Source organism: Accipiter gentilis, chromosome 25, assembly GCF_929443795.1.
Source record: "Accipiter gentilis chromosome 25, bAccGen1.1, whole genome shotgun sequence".
In the NCBI taxonomy this organism is placed as follows: domain Eukaryota; kingdom Metazoa; phylum Chordata; class Aves; order Accipitriformes; family Accipitridae; genus Astur; species Astur gentilis.
In genome coordinates, this window is record NC_064904.1 from 10,133,422 (window position 1) to 10,149,159 (window position 15,738).

Here is a 15,738-nt window from a genome sequence, read left to right on the forward strand (position 1 = left end):
GATCTTTGGAAGCGCAAAACTGTCATTCCTTTCTTCTTTAAACATTACCCTCACATTTCTCTGTAAATTTTCTCCTAACAGTGAGTATGATGTCCCAGCAGCATTAGCAATGAGCCAGGGTGCTAAAGGCATTGCCATTTTTTTTAACATCTTCAAACTATTTTGAATGAGTGGTGCTGTGTCTTGCAATATTAGTCTTAGATGTGGAGCCCATAAATGGTGCAGTGATTTCCTTGCTCAGTTATTAATTGGCCTATGACAGAGACACTGACATTGTAGTTGCAGACACATGCAGATCGGAAATTAATACACTGAGATTGATAGTTATGACAGCATATAAAATTCAGACCATCCAAGCTCTATTAAATCACTTAATAAAAGCTGAGTGAAAGTATCTAAGAAGCATGAGAAAACCTTAGATTACCTTATTTAAATCTGTTACTTAATGAAAACATAAATATTTAAAACCCATGAAGTTATTAACTAAATTAACCAGAATTATTTTAAAGGTACAATTTACTCAGCCAGATCATCAGCCAATGCAATCTCCATTTAAATTGATGGAGCTATGCCATCGTACACAGCTTGAGCTCTAGATCACGATACTGGTAAAGTCATATACCTTTTTTAAGCATACTGCATTTGGAGCGTGAAGGGATTTTTTGTGACAGCTACATATATGTTTGTCCTATGTCTTAAGAACCATAAAACCACATTTAATATAAAAAAAAAAAAAAGTTCACTTATGATAACTTACCATTCTGTAAAGTTTATCCTCCAGATCCTGATTAATTCTTTGTAAGGCTAGGTAATTGTTTTGTATCCTAAAACAAAGATGATATCATGTAATTGAATGCATTGGTTTTCGTGTAGTTTCTTTACCTGTAATTTTCACATCAGTACAAAACATTGGCTTGCGCTACTTGAAATCTATTTTCTTATCACTCCTGTTCCCAGTCAGTGGTTGTCTTTGAAATGCATTTACCACCTACTTCCTAAGCAAACTTCTTTGTCATGTTTGCTTACTATATTTAGCAGCAAATTCCACCAGGAAGTGAAAATATGTTTGCCATTCTGCACTTGTGTGCAGACATGCATTGCAGCATGGGAACTTGCACAAAGAGATTGTAGCTTTACATCAGGCTCAGGAATAACATGCTAGACAGGAAGCTTGAGCTGAATGCTTAGACAGTACAGGAAAAGATTTATGGAGCTCTTAATAAGGAGAATTGCAGCAGAAATCTAATGACTGTAGCAAAAGCGACATGCGGGCATCGCCACATGACTTAGAAGAGACTATTCCTCCTTTTGACAGAAGCTCAAGGAATTGCCTGTTCTCAGGAGCTAAATACATCCTCTTTCCTCAGGAAATACATTTAGATAGCTTAACCTGGAAAAAGGTGGGTATTTATTTTTATCAGCACTGAGGGATTGAATGGACTCACAAAATGAGACTTCCCTGCTTATTCCAGAGCGATACACCAAAGAAAAGTTTAGGTCTGTACATCTTTAGTTTGCTTAGATGGTAACCTCGGTATTGTAATGAACAAGCCGTGCAGCCTGTAGGAAAATATTGCTGTTTTGGTAGTAGCTGTGCCTTTCTCTTCACAGAAGGCAAGGAGGGTAGCTCCTTGTTCTTGTTTGTACATATCACCTCAGCAGGATCTGAGGTGAAAAATCTAAAGCAAATGTTAGAAGTTCTGCTGCGAAGAGTTTGTCTGAATATATCTATATGTCTGTACTGGGAATCAACCTAACTTAGGTCAATAGGTCGAAGTACTTTCAGCAGTGAGTTGATTTTAGGTAATGGGCAAGTGCGTTCACTGTAAGAGTGAACTCAGATGTAATACACAGTCATTCAGCAGAAAGCCACTTTCTCTGAGAAGCCTGGATCTGGACGTAATTTCCATGATGATCAGGAAGGGACTGGGATTAAAGAAGTTGCTTTAGTTTATTGTATGGTTAGGACTGACTGCTGAAATCAGAACAAAGACCTGCATTTGAACCATGCCATGGCTGCGAATCAAGGGGTCCAGCCCAGCCCCTCCTGACAGTGAAGTGTCTCTCCCTGCTTTTGTTGCCATGGAGATTTTCTTTCCAGTTAAATGATTAAACTTCTCCATTCGGGAGCAGGCCAGCATCTTGCGGTGCCCCTCATGAGGCATGCAGAGCTCCTGCTGGGGCTCCCAGTAATACCGTAACATCTGCTGCACAGACCTGGGAGGAGAGGTCTGTGCTGAGGACAGCTGCTCTGTGGGCAGAAATAATGACATCCCCACGGGCGAAACTCCCTGGGGTACCGAGGGTCAGCCCAGACTCAGGGCAGCTGTTTCAAACATGCATTGCGAGTCTGAGGGAAGCTGCAGTGTCGTGTACATTTTACAGAGCCGCTGAGAAGAGATTTCCTCCCTGTAAGGCAGATCTGTGGTAAAGAGTGTTTGCTAAGTTGGTGACTCAAATGGGCTGAAAATCTGCGAGACTTGTACTAACCTGCGGCTTGGTCATTTCTCACCAGTTCTCACAGTGCCATTGTGTAAATGCCCAGGTGACTTAAAGGATTGTCTGAAGCTTACAGATCTCTGCATTGTCCATGCTCCTATTAGATGCAGCATTTGCTCCTAAGCCTCTGTATAGACGATTATTTGTGCAGCTCTAGGTATACTTGGGACTTTCACAGTTATCTAACCAGAGTCCACACAACAGAAAGAAGTCTTAGGGTACCCTGTACCCAGCTTTTCATGGCAAAGGAGAAGGCAGAGATGATCTTGGTAAACCAGTGGAAGCAAGGAGGCTTAAACTGGCTTTGCCTGCAAACACCTACTCAGCACTAACATAGTTATGTTTTGCTGGTAAGGCTGCATGCCGTGGTGCAGGGAACAAGGATTTAGAAAAATAAGATAGGGCCTGCTGGCTGAGACCAGAGGTGCCCCAGTACCTTGTCTGTCATGGTCTGTTGTTTTTCTCTAGTAAGACAAAATAGAATAGGTTAAACATGCTTTGCACCTAGGCAGCTTGCAGCTCAACTAGACATGGTGTAAAACCAATACAAACTTTTAGCACCTGCAACCTCCTAAAAGTTTGCATGGGTTCAAAAGCATCTGCATAAATTCCTGGAAAAAAAAAGCGGAAAAAAATTATTAGTTCAGGACTTTTCTAGCTAAGGCCTCTCTGTACCTTAGCCTCTTCTGCAGTATAGACCTATGTGGAGAGCTCAAGGGAGACATTGAAGGTTCCCTTTCCCTATCTTTAAGATCATGAATTACCAACAGTACCTGTTATTTGGATATCTGGCTTATGACTGTGGCAACACATCACTGGGTTTGCTCCTCAGCTTCTGTTGACACTGTTTTTCTCTTGATATGGATGACTGAAAGACTGGTTACCATTAATGTAATTATTCTTGGCTGGCAACACTTCCATCCATAGATGATAGAGGGGTTTTGCACTAGCTTATTACAATCTGCTTCTCTGCTTGTAACTTTTTTTGTCTTCGCCCAGCAAATTTTCCTCTGTTGTATGTTTAGGTGAAAGTAACCCACAAACCCTAGTTCTCTAACACATTCATTTTGCACTGAAAAAACTGACTTTTTCCCAGTAAAAGAAAATCCAATCTAAACAAAAAAATCTATAGTAAGTAGGAAGCTGAGCTTCAAAAAGTGTTTCTATTGAGAACATTATGAAAAGATAGTCAAAATAAGCACAAACACGTGCACACATACACAAGCACATACACATGCACATATATGCATAAAACCCAAATTGGAAATCCACTGTGCCAAAAGAAGTGTCAGCAAATGTGGGTGGCAAGGAGAGAAACGGACCCAGAAATATAGGGAAGAAAGTGTTAAAGGGATAAAAGAGGAACAGGGTAATCAAATCAATCTTTGGGCAACACTAAATAAAGGAGGAGTAGGGAAAATTATTCCAATTTGAAAATGATCAGATGAGCAAATGGTAACCCTCAAAGAGGGTTACTCTTTGAGGAAAAAATACACCTGAACCTTGTGAAGTATGAAACTTTTTAATGTTGTAAATCTGACTTCTTTGTAAATAAAGTGAAGAATAGGTCAGCTTCACTACCCTGTGAAACTGTTTTAAGAATAAACTCCTGTGAATCAATAACTTATCATTTTTGAAAGCTTTTTGTGTTGTTCATATTATTAGGTGATGCCCATGTGCCTCCAGTGTACATATGTGCATGCATTAAGTGCGTGTTTAGGTTCTCACCTAAATTAGGGCCTGATGGAAAGTATTCTGATCAAACTGAATATTGCATATCGGTGCTTTTAACCCAGCAAGCAACACACTCCTCTCTAAGACTGCAGATCACCACTGAAGAGGAAGTTCGCAAAAGCCTCTGTTTCTTTGCTTCCACTCAGTCTCAAGACCTCTTAAGGCCATGAAATATATCTGAAGTAAAACACAAGCTTGGGCTGACTTTCTCTAAAGAAGAGACTTTCACCCAGAGTGCAGTTTAGCTTTGAAGGGTGACTGTTAAAACAGTAACTTCTTGTTCAAAAGACCTTTTCCCTCTCTGTTATCACAAGTTACACTGACTTCCTTATGAAAACAAGAGAGTTTCCCCCCATTTATTCCAAAGCTAATACAGCTACAGGATTCCTGATCAGAACACCCCTTCAGTCCATGAAATGTCTTGCTTTTGGTGAAACAACTATGTGTGTGGGCTAATCTCAGTGCTATATATATGCTTGTATGGGTTTATTTCTTGTCTCTTAACATAACTCTACTCTCTGGTAAAAGCTGAGATGGGGACCTCTCCATGTTGTTACCTGGGGTAGGGTCTAAAGCAGGAAATGCAGCATGACCTTTGGAGATCAGTTTTGGTTCCAAGACTGGTATTTGAAGATTTTTAAAATTTTACTTAAAAGACCTATGCTGATCATGTCAGATAGGGGATCACTGTGAGGTATAATCTCTTTTCAGTCACTTTTCAAAGCTGAACCTAAGCTTTACAGTTAATATTTTCAAACTCACTCAGTACTGCCCTGATCTTGCTCCCACTGGGCCAAAAGAAAAAGACCACCTCTAACTGTTTGGAGAGAGGTCAAAAACTTGACCATCAAGTCACGTAAATGACCTCCCTGCTTGGGTAAGAGAGGGAAGGCGTAGCAGCAACACAGGTAAGTCTGGATAAATTGACGATAAAGGCTTTCAGAAAGGAGTAGAAAAGGATGGCCATTCAGCCTCTTGGAAAAATTCTGCACTTTAACAGTAATGGAAGTTTAATGACAGAAATAGTCTCTAGTACACAAGTGGGATCTTGTTACACAGAGCTTATTTATTAGGGGGGCTGAATTTCTCTCCCTGTGCAGTGAATAAAGCAAAAGACACATTATTGAAACTAATTCTAGTTCCTTGTTTTTCTCACACCGATGTTCCTCTGTGACATGTTGCTGACATGCTTTTGGATGACAGTTTTGTTTCAGATGTTTTCCTTCTCCAGGTTGAGAAACCTGGTTGTTCAACTTGCAGTATGCCTTGCTATTCTCAATAGAAACATTTTTAAAGCTCACCTCATAAAATATTTTGGGCTTCCAATATGATATGTCTTCAGGGGGAGTAATCACTTGTCTGAAACATAATTTTGAATATAAGTTTTCTTCATAATATGTTACAACATTCCATTAGAATATTGGAAAGTCAGTTTTACTAATCTGATATTTGGTATGAGTGCTAGGCTTTGCCATGAGCAAAAAAAAGACTTTCTGGCCTGAGTTTTGAAAGGTGCTTAACTTATTAGTGCCCAGTGAAGTTGATAAGAGGCTTCCCACTGACTAGGAAGACCCTTTAACAGAAGTGGGATGGTCAGCCCCTCTGCTAAATATAATGCAGGATTTATGGCAGCTGTGCCTGAAATAATGTTTCAGGAGAAAAGAGTACACCAATGTTTGCTGTCCTTATAGCTGAAATATATTGGAACAAAATTATGTCAAGACTGAAGCTAGTTTCAATAGCTCTGCTCCAAGTGAAGTGATAGGAAAAATACTGTTAGCAAGAAAAAAATATGGAGAACCTTCAGACTGCTCTTGATAGATGTGGCTTAGTTTTGGTATGGTTTTTGCCTTCTGCAAAGAACTAAAAATATTTCTTTGGGTATAGCCCTGGAATGATTCATTCTGAATTTTGTTTTGACTCATCTAACAAACTAAATCAAACAGTTCAATTATCTACATCAGTTTAGGAAAGTCCTCACAAGAAACGCAAATACATTCCTGCCTAAAGAGATGTATCGGGTTTGCATGGCAAGGTTTTGGTAGCAGGGAGCCTACAGGGGTGGCTTCTGTGAGAAGGTGCTAGAAGCTTCCCCTGTGTCCGACAGAGCCAAGGCCAGCCGGCTCCGAGATGGACCTGCCACTGGCCAAAGCTGAACCCATCAGTGATGGTGGTAGAGCGTCTGGAATAACAGATTTAAGAAGGGAAAAAAAAGTTGCTGTGGCACAGAAACGGCAGCCGGAGAGAGGAGTGAGAACATGTGAGAGCAACAACCCTGCAGACCCCCAGGTCAATGAAGAAGGAGGGGGAGGAGGTGCTCCAGGCGCCGGAGCAGAGATTCCCCTGCAGCCCACGGGGAAGACCCTGGTGAGGCAGGCTGTCCCCCTGCAGCCCAGGGAGGTCCACGGGGGAGCAGACATCCACCTGCAGCCCCTGGAGGATCCTACGCTGGAGCAGGGAGATGTCCAAAGAAGACTGTGACCCTGTGGGAAACCCGCACTGGAGCAAGCTCCTGGCAGGACCTGTGGCCCCATGGAGAGAGGAGCCCACGCTGGAGCAGGTTTTCTGGCAGGACTTGCGACCCCGCGGGGGACCCACACTGGAGCAGTTTGTGCCTGAAGGACTGCAGCCCGCGGAAAGGACCCACGCTGGAGAAACTCATGGAGACCTGTCTCCCATGGGAGGGACCCCACACTGGAGCAGGAGAAGAGTGTGAGGAGTCCTGCCCCTGAGGAGGAAGGAGCAGCAGAGACAACGTCTGATGAACTGACTGTAACGCCCATTCCCCGTCCCCCTGCACTACTCAGGGGGAGTAATTAGAGAAAATCAGGAGTAAAGTTGTGCCTGAGAAGGAGGGAGGGGTGGGAGGAAAGTGTTTTAAGTTTTGGTTTTATTTCTCATTATCCTACTCTGATTTGATTGGTAATAAATTAAATAATTTCCCCAAGTTGAGTCTGTTTTGCTCGTGACGGTAATTGATTGAGTGATCTCTCCCTGTCCTGATGTCAACCCACGAGCTTTTTGTTATATTTTCTCTCCGCTGCCCAGCTGAGGAGGAGGAGTGATAGAGGGTCTTTGGTGGGCACCTGGTGTCCAGCCAGGGTCAACCCACCACAATGGGTCATTGTAGGTTCAGAAGTTTTGCAAACAAATGAAAAAATGGAGAATAAGAATCACTGATAAATTTAAAGCTAGCTTACAGACCAGTTTAATCAGTGCCATGAATGTCTGGAGTGCATGCTTATTCTAATTTGTCATTAACATTAACTAGGCCCCTGATTTGCAATTGCACCATACCACAGATTCAACATTTTTATATCATAGGTTTTCAGTATCATTCCATTCTGCCTGGGACTTAAAAGTGAATGATTTCCTATACTATAATGTGAAATGTCATAATATTATTTGAATTGAACATAGTCTCTGTTTTGAGTGATGGAGGGCCAAATTCTATTCTCTTCTGTCAGTGCAATGGAGACTAACAACAGAAAATATGCAGCCAAAGTCATTCTAAAACATTTATCTGTCCATATACAGTATAAGTATATATATATGTAGCGTGTTTATAACCTTTGTATGTGTTACACAATGTGGCACTAACCCACATGTATGTTTACACATAAACAATGTAATATATGCACCTGTATAGTTATATTTCTATTTACATATTTACTTTCAGTACAGAGACATCTTACATGTCACATGTAAATAACTTCATGTGGTATGTAATATATATTCAGATAAGTGAAACATATATTCAATGTGAAAACACACTGTGTAATCAATAAATAATAAATGAAGTATGTTTGAGACTATATGTTCATATTTTTACTTACATATGTTTTTAACACAGTCACTTGTAAATTCCTAATACCTCTGTTTATTTCAAAAAGTTAGTTACTAACCTTCTCAGTTTTTCAGTTACTTTTTCAAGTTCCTCCTGAGCACGTCTCAATTCTATTTCAAGATACTGACGTGTAGAATCAAATTCCGTTTCAAGCATTTCCAGCTTATGGGTAGTGTACGATAGACGCTTTCGTAATTCCCCCTTCTGTTCTTGCAAAGTACTAGAAAAACAAAGACCACAGCTGTAGAATTTAGCTGCTCCCAAAAAGCTTTTCATGATCCACTCTTTGACCAATTCCCTAGAGTATAGGTTGGCATTAAGCCAGAGAAGTGTGCTTAATAATTTGTTTACTGCACTTTGAAAATCTTCTGATTTAGATAGTTGACTATCTTCCCATCTGTCCTTTCCAGCACATTCGTTGCTAATATCTCATTAGCCATAATGGAATATTTTGTGAAAGAATCCTGATTAAAATACAAAATACAGTCTAGAGTTTGGTTTCACACAGTACCTCTCATTTAGAGTTATCTTAACATACTATGACTGAAATAGCAGATATCTATAGAGCAGCAACTCTAAATAAACTGTGCAAAAATATTTCCTTGCCAATAATTCAAGTTATAATACATCTATCTTGTGGAGAATGAAAATTTTGTCTTATTTGATTCAATTTCCACCTCATTTCCTGGCCATAGAGCTGCTAGAGATGTTATTGTTCATCATTTTGTCTGGAGAACGGTAATCAATTAATATTACAGTTACTTTAAAGTTATGTCTCTTTCCCCATTTTCCCACTTGTTTGGGAGCAAAGACTTCCCAGACTCAGGTGTGATCCCTAATTTTTCACAGTTCTTTCCCTAACAAAGAACTTATGCCCTGCTTGTAAGCTGGCTTCTGTTACACTCTGACAGAAGAGTGCTGGGCACAGAATTTGGAGAGAGGAGGTTTTTCACTTTTTTGTTTTCTCTTTATTTTAGAGATGACATAAGATAGCATAAAGCCAGGAGATCCAAGCAAAATTTTTATCATGAAGGCCAAAGTGCCATCTGCACCCAAATAGTCCCTCTGGATTTGCAGCGATGAACTGGGCATCCTTCCCTTGCTTTACTGGAGCTCAACTGCGCGACTTCAGGTGAGCCAGTCTGCACTTGTCTCAGTTCTTATCTGCACAATGGAGATCTTTTATCCTCGTCTATTTAGCCTGTTAAGCTCCTCAGTCTTCTAGCACGTTTGCCAGTTGCACAGCAGGATGGGGTCCCAGTCAGAGCTGCTGTCTCTGGAGGTCACTGTAGCTTGATTCAGATACTGCAACCTCAGTATTGAGCTGATGTCTTGGCTTCAGGTGGGACCTCTGAGGCACGCCAGAACTGGAGTCTGCCATCACCTGGAGACAAAAGTGCTACCACGTGATGCACTGTGAATTGCCTTGCTTGTTTTTAATCATACAATAAAAATAATTCTTCATAGAAGAATGGCAAATCTTGATACCCTTTGATGTCAGGTGAGTACTGCCATCAGCTTCAGTAGGATAATGTTTTGGGTCTTTAATTAGACAAGACAGTTGGGAACAACATGCCATTCTTCAAGAAACACTTATTTAAGCAGGCTTCAGTGTGACTGTCTTCTCCTCTACAGTCTGCGACAGGAGTTTCAGTAAGTTAATGCAAAAGCTTTACAATCTCTTCTTACTGGATCCATGCAGCTTAGATCTAGGAAACAGTCTAATGTTTTGCCAACACAGTGCTCTATTTCAATTACACACATTGCGTGGTTACAGTTATACTTAGATTACCACTTGTAGTTATAGTCTCTTAAAATAATATATTCTAATTCAGACATTTAATGCAGTTCCAGTTAATGCAACCATTTAGTTTTTATATTTCAATTGGTGAATAAAAGCCCCGAATTATCTAGGGAAATGACAATCTGCGCCCATGCTACTCATTTCTGCATGTCCTCATTCATAATGTTACCACATCATACCGCCTTTCACTGGCTTTGCTGGTGGCCTGTTGTTCTTGCTACTCATCTGCTCATCCTGGGAAAGAAGAGTGGTCAGTTTTCCTTCCTGTAGCCTGGCAACTTGGATTTTCTTCTGTGAAGTGGGAGTTACAGTGTCAAAACTGTTTAGAGTGAAAAGAGATTTGATCTCAAGTCTTCTGCTGCTTTAAAAAAACCTAACCACTAGGATTTCTACAAAAAGTAGACAGTAGCTCCTCCAGCTATGCTTTTTGATAAAAATGCCCAAGCTGCTGCTCTATGCTGGGCAAGTGCAGTTAATGCAAGTTGTGCCAGATCAAGAGAGCTTGTGACATCCTGCTGCACTCCAGAGTTTTGGCCACTGGCAGAGTTTGACCCCTGGGAGGAAGGGGGGCTGTAAGGGTACAAATATAATGGGAATGCCAGGGGTGTTTAAGTCCATAGTAGCTGGAGACTGCTTAACAAAAGAGGAAAAAGAGGAAAGTTAATGGCCTCCAATAACTTTGTCTTCTGCTTCCTCATGTAGGTATGTTGCTTTGGGTCTCAGTTGTGTGAAGATTAGGTAGGAGCAAAGCACCTGACTCCTCAAATGAAGTTGCTTCTGCATATACCTGTGTGCCTAGACCTCTCTATGTGGGGAAATTTGGGATTCAAAATGCGAGTTCTGGGTAAATCTTGATCCTCAGGTGGAAGGCAGTGCTGGTCTGACCTGCCAAAGTGTGCTTTGGGATTCAGGTCTGGACAGCTTGGCAGGTTTTGGCAGCCTGAATCTTGTGCTAGGGCCCCAGCTGAGCAAAATTTTGAAGGATAAACTTAACTTCAAGCTCAGCCTTTTTTCCCCTTGAAGTTCACTTTGAATTGTTTGTATTCTTGAATTCTTTGCTTTCAGAATAGGATTATTCATGTCATTAAAATCAAGCCTATTCTAATGAGCTTTACTGAAACAGTCTACATACATGCAGTCTTTCGCAAACTCTTTGGGTAGTAAAGCATGGCTGTAACTTTGTAAAAAAAAATAAGAAAAAAAAAAGATGATTAAGGCATAAGTTAGGCAACTTCAAAGATCAAAGTTATTCTCATTCAGCAAACCATGATTCTGAAAAAGCTCTACTCATTTCCATCCAAGCTGAAAGATCCTGAAACTCTCCCAAATGTAATAGAACTCCTGCCCAGTGTGTACTTTGATTCATCTGATACACACAAAACCAGCTGGTCATTTTTAAGAAGACTTATTGTTTTTTGACAGGAACATAACACCTGGTTTATGATGGAATTATTTAAGATGTAGTTTTAGGTACGTAATAGTGAATCATTATTAAAATACAAGATATTAGGCAGAAAAGTAAAGATTTTAGAAACATAGAAATCATGTTCCAACAAGAATATGCTGAATGGCAGAAAACTTATAGCCACTTTTATGGGAGAAAAAAAAAAAGACAAGACTCCAACTGGGAAAGTGTTTAACTGTCTATCTGCTTTAATGTCCTTATTGAGCCAAGGAAGTTCTGAAAAGATAGCTAACTTTAAGCAATGACACAATGAAAATTATGCTTATCATTGGCACAAACAGGGAAATTTTCCTGAATCTGGGACTGAAACCATTGAATGGGTACTAATAGCTGTAACCCTGAGAGCAGTTTTCCCAGGATTCCCAGGATGGTTTCAGTTTCTGCATGATTTGAGCCTTATCTAGATATATTAGTGGTTTACGGTAAAGCCTGTTGTTTTCTCTTTCTTAGTTTTATATGAGCAAACACCTGAAAAGCAAAGGCAAGGCAAGTGAGAAAAACTGTAGAAAGAAGAACACACAATGTGTCAAATCCAGTATCTCTAATAGCAGGGTCAGAAGCTCAATTTTTTTTTAAATACAAATCTAAGGTATTTCATGAGTTGGTTTTTTTTTGCATTTCTCATGAAACAGATATTCTTCCTCTGAAAATCTTCCCCTTACTGTTAGCTTCTAGTGGTATCACATAATGCCATGCCTGAATTCTCTTTCCGTATGCTGTGTTGTGTACTTTCTTGTTCAAGAAGTCTGGGCTTTTCATAAGGATTGCTTAATTTTGTTGTCTATCCCTGTAAACTTGGTAATGGTAATTTAGACAGGGTTGAAAAGAGGGAAAAAATAAGAAGTCAAATTATGGAGACATGAAGTCAAGCATTTAGCATTTTCCCTTTTCTCTAAAATAAGCGACTCCACAAACTAGCAGCATTTTTTTTCTGCTTGTCACATGCCAGTTAATTAAAAAATTTCAGTGCAGAATCTTTTTAATGTTGGTAAATCAATGTATTTAATTTCATAATTTATTTTCTATTGCTAGTTGGCTCTCATGGTTCTTTATTATTTATATAATAAAGAATATACATATTCAGCAAATACATTTTTATATATATATTTATATAGGTTGTTTAGTTAAAAACTAAGAAAATAATTCAATGGAAAAAAGTCCAGCCAGGAGAAAGGAGATGACTTATTTGCGAATAAAAAGTAGTCTTGGGAAGTCTGGTAGTATTATGTCTTAGCAAACTAATCCTATACTCCATGGATTTCCTGAATCTCTGACAGCTGGGGAGAATTACAGGACAGGATCCAAAATCCTGTAGAGTAGGACTTTTTGGGTAAGTGGTTCTCTATTTCTTCTAATGATCTCCAAAGTCCTGCTCCTGTGACAACCAGTGGTTTGCAAGTCATTACCCATTTTGCTTCATTAAAGCATTTCTCTAAAAACAAGGACAGTAAGTACAATATTAAATATTTAGACTGGTGAAAAAAAACCCTCTCAAGGGAAGCCACTTTAAAGGTTATTAAAAACAGGTCTTCAGACTTTCCAAAGTATTATATTCACCAATTAGCTCTGTTTATACTCACTGAAAATATAAAATAGATATGAAAACATATATTGGCACAGAATTTTTTGCCCAGAAACATTGTCATGCTGCCAGTAATTGCCAGGTTTGAATTCTGGAGTTGCTCCTTACTGGGGAACTTGAAGCCCTCTTCCCTCCGGCAGTGCTTCTACAGAGAGATGCCAAGCCTCACTATTGAATCCTGGTGCTGGAATTGATCCTCAGGAACAATTCAGAGGCTGTTCAGGGGAGATATTACCAGGTGGGAGTTAGCACTACCCAGGCTCTACATTTAGTGAAGGGGTCTGTTTTACAGGAGAAAGATGAGAAGGCTATGCAGGCAAATTCAAGTACCACCAAATACTCCTGGTACTTTCTTGGCGTTAAAATTTTGCTATCCCAGCTTGCACAAGAGGTAAAGCAAAGAGATGTTTGCATTTCTAGTGTCACCTCTCTCTCTCCAATAGACTTCTGTCCACAAAGGGTGGCGAGTGGTCAAAATGGGTATTTTTTTTTGCCTCGGCGTTCTTGACAGCCTGTACATTAAGCTGAACATCGGTGGTACTCTGCACACCTTCAGCCCCAGGGAAGGGTGCGCAGGTCGATGAGCAGAATGGAGACAGGCAACGCGTGCCCATCTCAGCCTGCAGCCGTCAGTCAGGATTCATCTGTAGCACTGGCTGCAGAAGCTCCAGGTGAACATATTTCCACTGGAGCATTTCAGGCAAAACTGAGATGCCATGTGGCAATGGCCTATTCTGAGGAAGGTGTGCTGGAAAACCAGCAGGTTTTCATTGTACCTGTCTGACCTTCTGCCAGCTCATCTGCCTGGCAGATGGCAGGATGACAGAGGAGAGCTGGTGTGGAAAGTTGGGGCTGTTCGGCTGCCTGGAGGCCAGAGGATTTCTAGAGCTTGTTACCCTCAGAGAGCCCACAACGAGGGTACTCTGAGAATCAACATCTGTGGGGCTGCCCCATCGGTGGAACATCCTGGAAACCCCACGTCTCCACCTCACTGGTCAATCTGCTTTGGCAGCACTTCTACATCTGCCTGCCACCCCAGGGCTTTGCTTTGTAGATGGTTCTGCCGTGTCATTTAAAACCAGAGCAATCCTGGTTTTTTAACTGTTGAAATTCTCCCTGAACAGGCTGATTACTCTCCTTCACACAGCTCTAGGAATGAGTAAAACAAAATATGATTAATGGTATTAGGAGGGAAATTAGCAGCGAAAGGAATGCAAAACGAGGGCAAGATAGATGCCCATGTCAAATATACTGAAAAAACATATCAAAGGTTCTCATTTCTGGGTAGTGAAAGAAGTTTTAATGCAGCTGTGAAATCCTAAGTCAAACTAATTGTAGTTTGTGGGTAAACATCGTGCTTTGGGAGAAGGAATGTGTAAGTAGGAACTAACCTGGACTAGGGTTTAGGGCTCTGAGTCTTGTACCTGGCTTTGCCAAACGTGCCTAGTGTTATACCAGTCAAATGAGTTAAGGCGAGACTGACCCGACCAGAAGCAAATGTCAATACTGCTGGTCAGCTCTGGCTCCTATTCTTAGCTGGTCCTGACGAGCAGGCACTATCAGGATGAGATTAATCTGACCTGTTTTAGAAGCCTACTTTAAGATGAGGTGACGCAAACCTGAAAGTACCCATTTCCACTAATTACAAAGAGAATCTAGTCAAGTGGCTTAGACATAGACAGCCACATCTCGTCAGGTAACTCCCCCTCTCCCTGACTCAGTACGGTGTGTATCAGATGAGGTAATAGTATTCCCTTTCTTCTTTGCTTAGATTGCATGGAGGCCCACAAAAAAGAACCACTAAATGCTTTTAAAGTGTTTATCACATAGTGTCTGCGATGGGTCACGTTCAGAAAAGGGCTTCACAGGATCAGGAATTTGGGAGCGCTGAGGGAAATTTAAAAAATATATTCTGGAACAGAATTTCAAAAAGCATCTTTGATTCTTCTGCCCTGTGGGTTTTTATTTAGGGAAAAGTTAAAACAGTCAGCCCTGCACAGGTGCTTACTGTGAAGAGTCTAAAGAGTAGGAGAGGGTCTCTGGGAAGGGCCAAGGGACCGTCTGTGAGCCCAGCCATCGCTGATGACAGCCAGGAGCAGCGATGTGGTGGGCAGCCAGAGAGCCTGGGGCCAGGTTTGTGCATTTTGTTTTCTGGAAGCACTTTCCTAACAGTCTGAGGCTGCTGTGGACCTCTGCAAAGAGATGGCCTGTTTGGCTGAAGGAGAGCAAATAGCCACATCCCTGGTTTTGTTCCTGATCTTTGAATGGAGCCTATCCTCATAGAGATGAGGGCAGTCAGCCAGGCAGATGGCGAGGCCCTGGGGGACCTCTTCCTGATACGTACCTCACATCCCAGGGAGCAGCAAGCTGGGGACAGAGAGCTCTGTGGAAGTTTGCAGCTAGCAGAGATGCCGACAGGTCCTCAGTGCCACTGCGTTGCTATTCAATGGAGCTGGACGGCATTGTCACCTTAACCTTGGGATCACCAGGGAATTTTGGCTTCAGCAGGTCCTGCTGATCCGTGGCTGGTGGTCTGGATTACCCAGGACCTTTTATTCCAGCACAGCTCTGCTGCTGGTCACAGGGCATGGCTCTGGCATGGGTCACGCCAGATCCGCATGCTGCCCAGGGTGGGCACGCTGCAAGAAAGGCACCCCAACCTTGGCTTAGGAGGAATAGCTTTGAGACAATAGTTGTGTCATTGAATCTGACCCCTCGACAATGTTTTTTAGATTTGTAGTTGTTGGGAAATGAAGTCCAAGCATTTTGCAAGTGTTTTCTAGATTAATGAAAGATCTATAATGAAG

At 41.3% G+C, this 15,738-nt stretch overlaps 2 protein-coding genes across 4 annotated transcripts in view; one reads left to right on the plus strand and one right to left on the minus strand.

Moving 5' to 3' along the window:
* The window catches only part of WDR25 (WD repeat domain 25), a 736,496-nt gene that overhangs the window by 143,700 nt on the left and 577,058 nt on the right, over window positions 1-15,738 (plus strand). The gene's annotated exons all lie outside the window — the stretch shown is intronic.
* BEGAIN (brain enriched guanylate kinase associated) overlaps window positions 1-15,738 on the minus strand; it is a 153,288-nt gene that overhangs the window by 53,082 nt on the left and 84,468 nt on the right. For all 3 annotated transcript variants that reach the window (XM_049829048.1, XM_049829047.1, XM_049829046.1), the window contains 2 exons: window positions 8,139-8,300; window positions 758-824 (listed from right to left, as the gene is read on the minus strand). In XM_049829048.1, coding sequence (XP_049685005.1) covers window positions 758-824; window positions 8,139-8,300 — 229 coding nt within the window. The remainder of the gene's footprint in view (window positions 1-757; window positions 825-8,138; window positions 8,301-15,738) is intronic.